General features: G+C 41.6%; 1 protein-coding gene across 4 annotated transcripts in view; it reads left to right on the top strand.

The window, feature by feature from the left end:
* Plekhm3 (pleckstrin homology domain containing M3) overlaps positions 1-13,298 on the top strand; it is a 163,717-nt gene that overhangs the window by 77,248 nt on the left and 73,171 nt on the right. For all 4 annotated transcript variants that reach the window (XM_048458960.3, XM_048458959.3, XM_085698975.2 and 1 more), the window contains one exon: positions 11,942-12,005. In XM_048458960.3, coding sequence (XP_048314917.1) covers positions 11,942-12,005 — 64 coding nt within the window. The remainder of the gene's footprint in view (positions 1-11,941; positions 12,006-13,298) is intronic.

Below are 13,298 nucleotides of genomic sequence, written 5' to 3'. Positions count from 1 at the left end.
AGTTTGAATGAATACATTAGAGAAATAACTGATTAAAGGAGTCAAAGTGTTTAGTCGGGCAGCTCTCTTTGGAAGGTCAGGCTACTCTAGGGTATATAGTATAGTTCACTTAAGTAAGTCTTTTTCCTTTCTCCCTTTCAGGCTGGAATCTATTTTTGAAACCTTTTCTTGATAAAGTTCAATTTTGCTATATTAAAAAATGTCTACTTCAGCTTCTGAGATAACTGTTAAATTATCCTCTCCCAGAATGGTTGCGACCTTTAGAACTAGTCTAGCTAGTGTCACTTCCCTCTCTAGTCAGACCTTTACGTTAGGTCCACTACTAAAGTGACATACGGGCTAAAGTCTGCCCAAATAGCCAAGTATCTTGTTCAGCTCTCTCTCATACTCTGCACTTCGAACCAAGACTGTTGTTGTACTCAGTACAGTCACCGTTGTGGGAATGAAACATGTTTGCATAACAGGCATTTCCAGCAGTGCTGGTGCATAGTAGGCACTCAGAATATAGAGTTGTTGTTATTAGCAGCGCTTTCACATCAGATTGTTCTTGCATCTGACTTTAGTGTTCACTGAAAAGACTCCTGATGTCCTCTCTGCCTGAACTGATCAGTTCTGTTGCTGCATGAGGAGGCAAGCATGCAGGGAAGTGGGCTTGAAAGCTGCCAGGGTCTGAGTGTGGCAGACCAACCCTGAGAGCAAGTACTGAGATAGTGTTTCCTAGAAAACCTCACAAAAAGCCCATTCTTTTTTGTTTAATTTTCATATTGTTAGGTCCCCTACACTTAGGTACTGTTAAGACGATGTTGGGGATAGTGCATACCTGAATCCCTGGACTTAGGTATTAGAAGTAAGAGGATCAGGAATTCAAGGTTATCTTGGCTATATAGTATATTCAAGGCTGGCTGGGGCTACTAGAGATCCTGTCACAATAAAATAAAGTGCAGTAAAAATAAATAAAATAATGTTTGGTGACTGGGTGTGGTGGCACATACTTGTGATCCCTACATTTATGACACTGAGGCAGGAAGAGTAGAGTCAAAGCCGTTCTGTGCTACATAGAGATGATGAGGTCAGCCAGGGCTGTATTGTAAGACCCTGTCTAAACCAACAAACGACCAACAGAAGACAAAGGGTGGCAAGGTGGGTAAAGGCACCTGCTTCCAAGTCTGAGAACCTGAGTTCAATCCCAGAACCCACGTGGTAAAGGAAAGATCCGACGCTAAAACTTGTCCTTAGGCTTGCACATGCATCCCGTGGTCCAAACGTGTGTGTACACAAACATACCTGTACACAAAGTAAGTAAAAAGCAAAGAAAAAAGATCAATATATTAGTGATGAATAGTACTCATACAGCTTTCCTTTTATAAAGGAAAGTATCTGGACACAGTGGGTCCTTTTATATTATTTCAACTCTTTTGACCTCTATTGAACTGTGACTGTTTAATGCAATAATCTCTCAGACTTTCTGTGACAATGCTTCCTGCAGCAGTCAGTATATAATTTCAGCTCTGCTGTCTTCTTTGTCTGTAAATACAGCTGTGAATATGAGAGGGAATTGTTACCTACTTAATAAGCTAAAATTCTCATTTCCAGAGCCATTTCACACCTGTTCTTTCATTTCTTTCTATCAAAATGAAATTTTTAAGAACAAAATGAGCCAACAATTCCTTTCGAGATGCCAGGCTCATTTATGGTGTGCATTTTAGGGTCCTTTTGAGCAGAGGACAGAGCATCTCAGGGCAGGGAAAGGGAGCTGAGCCAGTTAGGGGAGAATGAATATTCTCACACATATATGAAGAGGTTGACAGAGGAAGGTGCTGATGGGTAGCAGGGAAACAACAACAAAATACGGAGGCTTCGGTGCCTAACTAGTCATAAAAGGCATTTTCTTCCTCCCTGGTTTTACTTCAGAATGAGAGTGGTCATTAATCACCAGCAAGTAGGCCCAACATGCCGAAGACCTGTCAGCACCATATAAACAGAGTAAAGCAAACTGTTAATATTGCTGTCGCAAGAAAACTGGAAACAGACTGATTAATTGTATTGGCGCTTGACCGCCAGGGAGCCAACTTGGGTCTCTGCCTTATTAGGGAAGTCACAGTTTGCTTTTAGGCCCCTTGTTATTATGACTGTACGGTTTTCGTCCTCACTGTTTTTGTTATTGTTGTTAAATGGATGTCTCGTTCTCGAATCTCTGCTGCAAATCTTGACTGGCAGAACTGATTAGTTTAGAAAGAGTCAGTGTCTTCCATGAAGCCTCCAATGTTTACAGCGCTGACAGTTCTGTTTCTGATGGCTCCCAGATGGTGACCCTGTTGAATTAACTCAAGGCCTTGTTAACTTTTTGTTGTTAGAAGAGTTATTTATCATGTCCACACATGAAGGTGTGTGGAGAACTCTGGGAAATCTCGGCAGTGTCAAGAAGCATAGAATCAATAGCCATTAAGGGACATGTTTTGAAGGGACATGAAGAAGAATTGCCTATATGTTCAACTCAACTCAGGGCCAGGAGCCTAGGTATAAATCAAGGTGCAAAACAAGGGGTACCTCAAGATTGAACTTGGCCAACAGACCTGTTTCGTTTAGACAGGGATGGCTTCCACCAAGCTCTGAAATGACATTTTAAAAGTAGGAGTTGCCCATACAATGCTTGCACCACATGTACATACACATGCACACGCTTACAAGTTGGGCCTGCTGCTATGTTTCTGTAATCCAGAAACTCCTAGGGCAGATGGGAGGCAAAGGTGAGAGAAGCCTTGGAGCTCACAGGCCAACCAGCCTGGCATATGGCAGAGGAGAACAGTAAAGAAGAGGCCATGTCTCAAAAGGAAAAACCAAAGAGGGTGTGGGGGAGGTGAAGACTGATATCCAAGGTTGTCCTGTGACCTTTACATTGCTTCATGGTTCATTCTTACATACATACTCACATACACACTAATTATAATTGATCATATTGGCATTTGACTACCAGGGAGCCAGTTTTGGTCTCTGCCTTATTAGGGAAGTCACATATGCATGCATATCATATACAGCCATACCACATACACAGATTAAAGAAAAGAAAAGGCAAAATTTTCACACACACACACACACACACACACACACACACAGATTCCCGCTTCTCTTTGAAATTCTGAAGTTTGCATTGCATAGAGCTTCCCTCATTTTTATGTAGCAGAAATCTAGTTTAGACACACGGCTCTCTGCTCTACTGTAGTCTCTGCTGTTCCTCTTGCCCCTTCAAGCCCAGCATCTCCTGGAAGATATAATAATGCCTGTCCTGTTTCTTAATCCCAGCCTATCTCATTCATTCACAGTGACTCCTGGGTTTGTAGGCATTAGAGACTTTTAGCCATGGGTTTGTAAGCTTAAATGATAAGAACAATGTGTCTTGGCTGCTGGAGTCTTAGCTCTCATTTCAGGTTGAGGGCACCAAAGGCTGGCAGCATTCTCAGATTTTGTTCTATTGAAAGACAGACATGAAGGTGCTTGTAGAACTAGCAGAATCAGTAGTAGAGCAATTTGGATGTTTCTCACAGGATGGATTGGGAGTAGGCTGGTACACCATGCTCCCCTGGAGTTGTGATTCCAGGTTGCTAAAGATTGCAACTGAGCCACCAAGACCAAAGAGGGGGACAAAAATAATAATGTAGTAACAGCAGTGCAGGTGGCTTTGTGGGCCCTGAAGGTAGACAGTCCTGCCCAGAGCCCAGCTCTGTGACAGCTCTGATCTGGTTGTCTCGCCTGTAAATGAGCACGTCTAAAGATAAGGGGAAAGCACCTGGACAGAGTGTGCGCTCGGCACTCTCAGCTGCCCTGTTCTTAAATAGCCATCGAAACTGAGGAGACAGAAGATAAACAAGGAGGAAGAAGCAGAAAGAAGCTGATTCTAGAGATGTCAAAGAGCCTGGGTCTTTCTGTGCAAATAGTCCATCTTTAGGAGGAGTCCCCAGTTGTGGGCTTGGCCCTGCAGTGATGACAGAGGGAATCCCTCAGAGAACATGTCCTGATTGTTCTACACATTTAACTAATCCCTTATCATTTAGTTCCCTCACCTGGACAATCTAAAACAAAAGCTCAGATAAACCCATTTACCAACAGTATTATCAGAAAGTAGGTGTGTGTGTGTATGTGTGTGTGTGTGTGTGTGTGTGTGTGTGTGTGTATGGAGGCATTCACATGCCACTGTGCCTATGTGAAGGTCAGGTTCTCTCCTACCACCTTGTGATCTGGAAGCTAGGGATGGAACTCCAGTCGTCATGCCTATACACTAGTACTTCTAACACCTCCCTAAAGTAGTGTCATTAAAGATCATCAATTTATTAATACTTCAAGTATATTAATAGTACTTCTCTATGCTACGTAAATAATACAACTTTTTATTCTCTAGAATTATACGGACTTTTATGGCTAGTTTCAACTTAGTTCGTTTAAACTGTCATTAGCTAAAGTTGGGCTATAGTCTTAACAGACTAGATGCATGAATCTTCCAGAGCTCAGAGATTATAACATGTAGATACCATTTGAAAATGTTTTAAAGCAACTATCCTTAGTTTATATCATAATTAATTGTTTTTGAATCAACTCTGTAAATGTTTGCAAGTTGTCTATCTTCCTGTTCTCTTGTATAGCCTCCCTTCTTTGGCTTTCTCCATAGGTCCAAAAACATATATTAGATATTTTATATGTAAATATACACATAGATATCATAAACCTTAAATGGACCTAGAGACTGCCTGCAAGACAGTGTCATGCCATAGTAAACAGATTCATAAGTTTTGAGAAGGACTGCTAGGAAGGTATGTATTAAATATACTAAACTGTATACACATATAACTCTTTACTGAAAAATTCTTCCAAAAGTAGGAGTAATTTTCTCTTTTCCAAAATTAAATGAAATATATATATCATTACCTAAAATCATTTTCTGGACCACTGTAGGAAAAGTATGACATTCTTGTTTCTATTTAAACTACTTTAAGAATTTGAGCTAGGGTATATAAAAATGACATGATCTGTCACTTTTACAACCCGGCCCCAGAATAATCACAGCCCAAATTACTTATCAAGCATTGCTACCCGAGTCTTTAGATTGTTGCTAAGTAGCTTACACATATTTTCTGAATGACCAGGTAAAAGAAACCCTTATTTCTTGTAACTATCTACTCAGATATAATACCTTGTGCAGTCTTGCCACTTTTTCAGCCAATGAGATTAGCAAAATGAGGCATCTGGAGGAACGATTGAAGCTTATTTCTTCAGTGCGGGTTCTCATCGAAATACCTGCCTTTGATTTCAAATTGTTTTTCCATTAGCTCGAAGCATAGCTGGACACATGAGTCCTCTCCACATCTAGCCTAATGTAACTATTTCAAGAGAGTTTGCAGCTCATATCTCGAACACCAAATTGCTTCTTCCTGGGATGCCTCACGGTGCTTTTTACAGATTCTGATGTGGGTGCAGGTGCCCTCCAAAGCAAAGACAGTGAGTGGCTCTTGCAACTCAATACAAATTACCTACCCTGGATCACATATTCCTGAAAAACACAGTAATGTGTGAATAAATGGTTTTCTTTGTAAATTATCCCTTACTCACCTCTATTTTTCTTTGAGATCCTTACTATTCAGAATCAAAATCTGGAGGCTTGCATTTATTGTTACCTTTTTGATTGTGTATGTGAATATGTGTGTTGTGAGTTTTTGTTAAGCCTGTTTGAATTGAGCTATTTCCATTGCAACACCCCCTTCACTTTAATTGTGTGTGCATATGTGTATGTGTGCATAAAGAAGCCAGAGGACAGCCTAGGGTGTTATTCCCTAGGAACCTTGCGCCTTGTTTTTTGAAACACAGTGTATCATTGGCCTAGGGCTCACTGATTTGGCTAGGCTATCTGGCCAGTGAACCCCGGGGATCTTCCTGTCTGCCCCCACTAGCACTGGAGGTACTTGTAACCACATCTGGCTTTTTTAAAAGCATATTTTTATTCTTTTGTCAGTTTCATACATGTATATATTGAATTGAAGTCATTTTACCCCATTACCTTCTCTCATCAAAAGCTTCCTTCTTCCCCCAAAGCCCCTTCCACTTTCATGCCTTTGTGTGTGACTCACTGAGTTTAATTAGGGCTGCATGAAGAAACATGGGTGGGAAGTTATTTACTAGAGCATGGGCAACCTATAGGTGGTTAAAGAAAGTGACACCCCTTCCCCAGCTGCTATTGTCACTAGTCCTTCAGGGAGCTAAAGAGATGACTTAGGACTAAGACCATGTTAGTTCTCCTCTCTAGGACCTGAGATTCTTAACAACCACATCAAGTGTCTCACAGCTGCCTGTAACTGTAACTCCAGCTCCAGGGGGATCCTGCACTCATGTTCACACACCTACACGTAATGAAAAATATTTTTAAAAATCTTTCAAAATAAAATTAGAACACTCAAAATCTACTTAAGATTTCTCAGGGAGGGATGAACCATATTCCCTACTATGATGAAATGTTGACCCAGTGTTGTGCACTTCTGTGCATACACATCTGTAGCTGTGTATCTCACAGATGTAGTGAGATCGTGAGTATAACCCCCACATCATGTTCAGAAGACATCTTTTTGCAACGTACTTCCCCATCTTCCAGTTCTTCTGGTCTTTTTGTCCCTCTTCCAAGATTTCCTAGGCCTTGGAGAGGGTGCTACAGATATGCCGCTTTGGCTGAGAACTTCGCCATCTCTTATTCTAAGCTCTTTGACCATTTCTGTGTCAGTTGCTTCCCAGGTAATAAGAAATTTCTCTGATAAAGGCTAAGAGCTGCTCTAATCTATGGATATAAACACGAGTATTTAGAAGGCATTTGACCACATCTGTTTAACAAAGCAGCAGTCATGAGTTTCCCCTGGGGACTATGATCTTCCCTGGCTTACAGTACTCAGCGTATGCTGTCTTCCAACAAGAGATCAGGCCTCAGATGCCATCAGGAAGCTTGGTTACCCCCATGACACTCAGTACCTGGTGTCTTTATGTGTGTTCTGGGAACTAAACTCAAGTCCACCTTCTTATACAGCAGGAACCTTGCCAGCTAAGCCCTCCTTCCGGCCCCAGTCTTTGGATTTTTAAGAGACAGTTGTGTGTCTCTGAGAACTGAGTTCATGCACATGTTACATACATGAATAATTCTATCAGAATCTTGTGAAGAGCCCACTTTTCTCTGAGTCTAACTCAGTCCTTTACTGTCCTGAGTGTTGGGGCTTGGTGAGAGTTAAGTCCTTGGAAATTAGTCAGGTTAAATGAGTCTTGATTTATATAACTTAATAACATAGAACAAAATGAAATGAGGTCCCCCTTGCTTTTCATGTTAAGGCTATTGCCTTTGATTTCCTAGGCAATTTTCTCTGCATGTTTAACCCCAAGTGTCAGCTAATATAAGGGCTCTGAATCACATACGACCTTTTTCCTTTTTAGTTTTCCTCTTTTCTCACTTTTCTCATTAAAACAAGCTATAAACGAGGCCTAAGTTACCTTCCCAGTATGTCAAACGATTCCAAAGATGATAAAATAGAACCATTGGTACTGATCTGCATGTGCCAGTTGATGGCAGCCTTCTTCAGTGTTCTCTGGTACCAGAGAACTTGATGTCGCTCCCTGTCAGTGACATGATTTTCTTCGATGGATGACACTGCCTGTCCTGATCTTAGTGTTTGTGTCCTTACTCTCTTTCCTCCGGGATTAGTATGCCTGAAGGGAACAATTTAGAGAATGTGTTTCTCGTTCAGTTTGCTTACAGAGAGAGAGGAGAAAGCCTATCTACCCTGTTGCTCTGCTGTGGAAATCCATATGCCTCTTCTGGGCACAAGAGCGCAGCCCTGTCTCTAAATGTCTGTAGGAAAACCCTCTCCTCTTGGATTCACATTAACAAGCATCGCGACAGGAGATGCATTTTAATAGTCTCGCTTGTCCCTCTCGGAAACTTAATCTCCCGTTTGGCATCAGTGTTTTTATGTCACAACTTCCTTCCTCTTGGGGAGAAGGACTGATTGACGTTATCACTCTTAAAAATCTATATTGTAATGGCCACCACTAAATCTTTAGGACACACATATTCTCCCGAAACAGTAGGTTCAGTTCCTTTATCTTCTCCACATGTTTTTCCAGTTTTTATGTCTATTGACCTCATATAAATTAAAAGGAATTCAACACTAGCGTGTGATACGGGGAGACAGATGAAGTGCTTCTGGACGAACATAGGGTCTTTTTTAAAGGAAGAGGGAAAACGAATTAGTGAAAAATACATTTACAGAGTTAGCAACATTAAATAAACGTAAAACTACCTTGAGTTGTACAGATAATGCTGAAGGAGTAGTGGAGATGGCAGAGAGCAGAATTGCTGAGATGCTGTGCAGAGTACCAGGGCTGGCGAGCAGGAAGAACCCAGGAAGAAAAAGCTGGAAGTTGTCTTCATTGCTCACCAGCTGTGTGCAATAAAGCAGCAAACTCAGCTCCTACTGGAAGACCTGCCTGGTTGCTGGTAAAGCACAGTTTAAGGACTTGGGCTGTCTAGTGGAGTTCAAGGGCATGCCAGGATGATTAAGTTTATGAATAATTATTGAATCCTACCTACTTCTAATCATAGAAACGTTAGGATTTTAGACCAGAGATTGTCCCTGCTGTAGGCTATGCCAGCCACTTCCTTCAGTCCTTCTACATGACTGGTGCTTCTCGGCATGAATGGAAGAGGTATGCTGGATTGGTGAGATGGCCGTGGAGCCCACATACTTGCGTCACCAGCTGTTCCTCAGCACTACTGCCTCATTGCTTTTATTTAAGAGACTTTATTATTAAGCATTTACCTTTCAAAATGGTGGTTCTTTCCTTCCATCTACTCCAAGCACCCCTGTCTCCCCTGCTAGAGTATGATATTGCATATTGCTACCCTTAATTCCACTAAAAGATTATGTCCTAGATTTTTCTTTTGTGCATGTGTTTGGGTCTCAAGTGACCTGCAAATACTTAAGTATGTCCAACAACATGTCAACAATCCATAAATACAACGTTATATTCTGGAAAGGATCCTTTAACAAATGGACAACACTGGGGAAATAATTGGTGGAATTTGAATAAATACTGTAACTTCCATAGTCATTAATTGCTTGGTTTTGACCATTATCCTTTGTCTTTGTAAGTTGTAAACATTTGGGGAACCTGAATCAATAGTACAAGGATGTAATCTGGTTGGTTGGTTTGTTGTTGTTGTTGTTGTATGTGCGTGTGCGTTCGCATGTGTATTTCCAAAACATTATTTTTCTGTGTAACTCTGGCTGTCCTGGAACTCACTTTGTAGACCAGGCTGGTCTCGAACTCAGAGATCCACCTGCCTCTGCCAAGTGCTGGAATTAAAAGTATGTGCCACCATCGCCTAGCAAAGGATATGAGCATTTTAAAAATAATAAGGAAACATAGACACCAACTTATGTATGAGTGTCTTTTTCAGAAAATAATTTTTCCAGCCTGAGAAAAATTGTAGACTGTCAGCCAGACTGCTTCCTGCCACAGGTCAGCTATAGACCAACAGTAATGAAGAGAGCCCCAACCTCGGGACCCAAGTTCTATTTCCCAGAATGCAATGCCCTAGCAAGCTACTTGGTCTGTGGATGGAGCTGTATTTTGAAGTGGAACTCTTCCATTCCCTCTCTACTCTCTTATAGTCCCAACCTAGAATGTAGCTATTTGGTCATCCATGAGCCAAGTTGTGGCCCAGCTGACCCACTACCCTTTCCTTCAGTAGTGCGATACAGTGCCTGGGATATAGCATGTGCTTAGTCAACATTAGATGGATAAGAGAACTAAATATGTTCATCTCTAGAGTTTGGCAACTAACCCATCCTTAATTGAGAGACCAAATAATGAATTTTCCAGAAAGTTATGTATTAGATTGTACTTTTAAACCTTGTTTGTGTTAGTAATAGGAGAATTTTTACTTAACATTGACTTCTGTTCTTTCCCCATGTTTGTGGTCCTTCACTTCCTAAAGCTGCCCCAGTGATTCTAATGGTAGCCAGAGTTGGGATTTGCCTTTCCAGAGGCTATGTCTCATGCCTCAGTCTTAACACCTTCCGTTTCCAGGCTGTAGTCTAATTCCCAATTCTGTTATATCCTTTAGCCTTGCTTGTCTCCATGCTTCTTGAACTCAGGTATGGAGACTTGCTGGTGCGTGGCAGCTAATGGACACTCATACATGTTAGCTGAGTAAATTGGTGGTTTCGTTTCAAATACAAGATAGAGCTGGATGGAAAGTGTAAGCCATTGAAAGCTAAGGCTCACAACCAAATCACAAGGTTACTGTATAGTACCATGTAAGACAGAGAGGAAATAGGAGTTTGACTTTGAATTTGGTTTGTATATATAGTGTTTCCTTTTTGTTGTTTATTTTTTTGAGTCAGGATCTCACTATAGAGCCCAGGTTGACATTCAACCCAAGATTCCCTGTCCTTAACCTCCCAAATACTGTGTGTGTGCACGCATGTGTTGTTTCTTTTCCTTCTTTCCTTCCTTCTTTCCTTTCTTTTTCTTTTCTTTACTTTTTTTTTCTTGGTTTTTTTGAGGCAGAGTTTCTCTGTGTAGCCCTGGCTGTCTTGGAACTTACTCTGTAGACCAGGCTGGCCCCAAACTCACAGAGCTCCGCCTGCCTCTGCCTCCTGAGTGCGGGGAGGAGTGTGCCAGCACCACCCAGCCCATGTGTTGTTTCTAGCTATCTTTACTTTGCTTCATATTTGGGAGCTGCTTATCCACAATTATTGTTTCTTATTCACTTACTGCCATCTACCTAGATCTTATAAATTGTCAGCTAATGAAATGTATCATAGAATCTCAGTTTTATACTATTGTTACCATCTGTGCCCAAAATCTAAAGTTTGTTTCAATATGCCCTTTAAAAAAATGTATCATTAATGTGACATTCTGTAAGACTGTCTCCCTGCCCATGGGTGATTCTCAAGAAACATACAGGTTGCCCCTCTACTGTTTCTTAACTCCATAGTTAGTTAGTTTAGATCCACAGGTGTATTAGTTACTTCCTATTACTGCAGCAATAAGGCGACTTATAAAAGAAAGCATTTCATTGGGCCTGTGGTTTCAGAGGGTTAGGAGCCATGATGGCAGAGCAGACACAGCAGCAGAGATAGCTGAGAGCTTATATCTTGATCCACAAGCAGAAGGTAGAGAAAGGCACATTGGGAGTGACACGATTCTTTAAAAACCTCAAAATCCACCTCTAGTGACAGTAGCTCCTTTAACAAGACTGCAGTCCACAGTCCTTCCCAAGCAGTCCTACCTAAAGGGGACCAGTGTTGAAATAGATGCGCCTATAGGGGCTGTTTCTGTTGAGATCAGCACATGATCGTTACTGTTACAGAGATGTTAGGAATGTCACACTCAGTTGTTCTTGTTATGCAGCGTAGCAGCTGGACCAGCATAGAAGCTGGGTTTGAGATGTGTGTAAGTCAGATGACACAATTTGTCAGAGACATAACTAGTATGGGAAACCAGAAGCGGGGCCAGGCACAGTGGTACACTCCTGTACTCCCAGCGTCTGTCAGGCTAAAGAAGGAGGGTTTTAAGCTCAATGCCATAATGGGCTACATATCAAAACCTAGCTTCAAAAACTAAAACAGCAAAAACAAAACAACAAAAATCAGATGTGTCCTAGAACACTACATAATACTATAGCATTTCAGATAACAGTAGAAATGAAAAAAAATGTATTTATTTATAGTATTTGTGGTACAAAGAAGCATATCAGAGGAAAGGGTAGTATTAGAGGTATCTCAGAGGGTTGAGAACATAAGCAGAGGTGAAAGGGGGAGGGCTGAGGGCAGAGGAAAGGAATTCTGAATGAGATTTAACATAGGAAAAGTGCAGAACCATTGGTCATTTGATTATCTGCCTTTGTTTTCAGAATTTTCCCCAGAGAATACCTCCTTCAACAGATCCACCTGTATTCTCTTGCTGACCTGCAGCAGGTAAGTTCTCAGAGGGGCCTTTTCAGTTTTGTTTTCTGTCAGAAGTCACCTTGTGGATTGTGGTTTTGGCACAAAATTAATCTGTTTTGTGGTAGTTTCTTCGCACTCGGTTAATCTTTATTCCGGATGAGAGGGAGGTTTAGTATAAAGGATCCTGTGAGACAGTGACAGACACCGGCAAGCGTGGGGTCACGGGAGCTCTCTTCACTGCTGGTGGGGATGCTGAGTGGACAGCCATTTGGAGGGTGGTTTAGCAGCTCTGTAAAGGTTACAGTTTCCGTATAATCCAGAGATTCCACTCCCAAGGAGTTGCCCAAGATAATGACAAAACATATGTCTTTAGGAATACTTGTGCGTGAATACTGGGTGGGGTGATGTGCCCCTGCACACATATGTCCTTAGAAAAACTTGTGCGTGAATACTGGGTGGGGTGATGTGCCCCTGCACACATATGTCCTTAGGAAAACTTGTGCGTGAATACTGGGTGGGGTGATGTGCCCCTGTACTTCAGCCATGAAGGGGACCGAGGCAGCCCAGGCTCCATGACTGGAATAGCAAGACCCTGTCCCCAAAACAAATAAAACAAAATTTTCATTTTTTTGTAAGAATACCCAGTGCAACATGATTCACAATAGGAAGAAAGAGCAGGGAACAACCAGATGTTTATCAGCTGATAGGTGTTGTTTATCATTATTACATAACATTGTCTAGTCATAACAATGAGTGAAATACTGGTACACACTACAACATGGATGAGCCTTTGAATCGAGACAGGGAAGAACACTTTAAGTGGCATGTCCACAGTGAACAAATTCGTAGTGACAGGAAAGTAGATTAGTGGCTCCAGCCTCCGGAAAGATGGCGGTGAGGAGAGACATCCAGTGGACACGGGCTCTCTCCTGAACCAAACTAGATAGGATGCCTTGTGAATACACTAAAAATAAGTCATTTTCTTTAAAATAATGAAGTTTACATGATATGAATATTTTAACTAAAAATTCTGTGAGAGGAAAGATGGGGAAAGGCAGTGGTGGGTGCGGAGATCTTCCAGCTGATGACTTCTAAAGTTCAGTAAAGCTTACCACAGAGGAGAGTCAGAGCCAGCTTGTACAATCTGGTGGTGTGTGTACTTTTAATGATTGACCAGGTTAGCAGCCAGGAAGAAACCAAGGTTTTGTGTGCTCAGTCCTAAGTTCTGAGTATGCTTGGCTTTGGTTAATCATTTAAATCAACAACACACTCCCCGAGAAGCTGCTAGACACTGAATGGAAGCATTACTTTACTTTCTAAATA

The sequence above is a fragment of the Myodes glareolus genome, chromosome 1 (genome assembly GCF_982192425.1).
Source record: "Myodes glareolus chromosome 1, mMyoGla1.1, whole genome shotgun sequence".
NCBI lineage: Eukaryota > Metazoa > Chordata > Mammalia > Rodentia > Cricetidae > Myodes > Myodes glareolus.
This window is presented reverse-complemented; position numbering and strand designations above follow the sequence as displayed.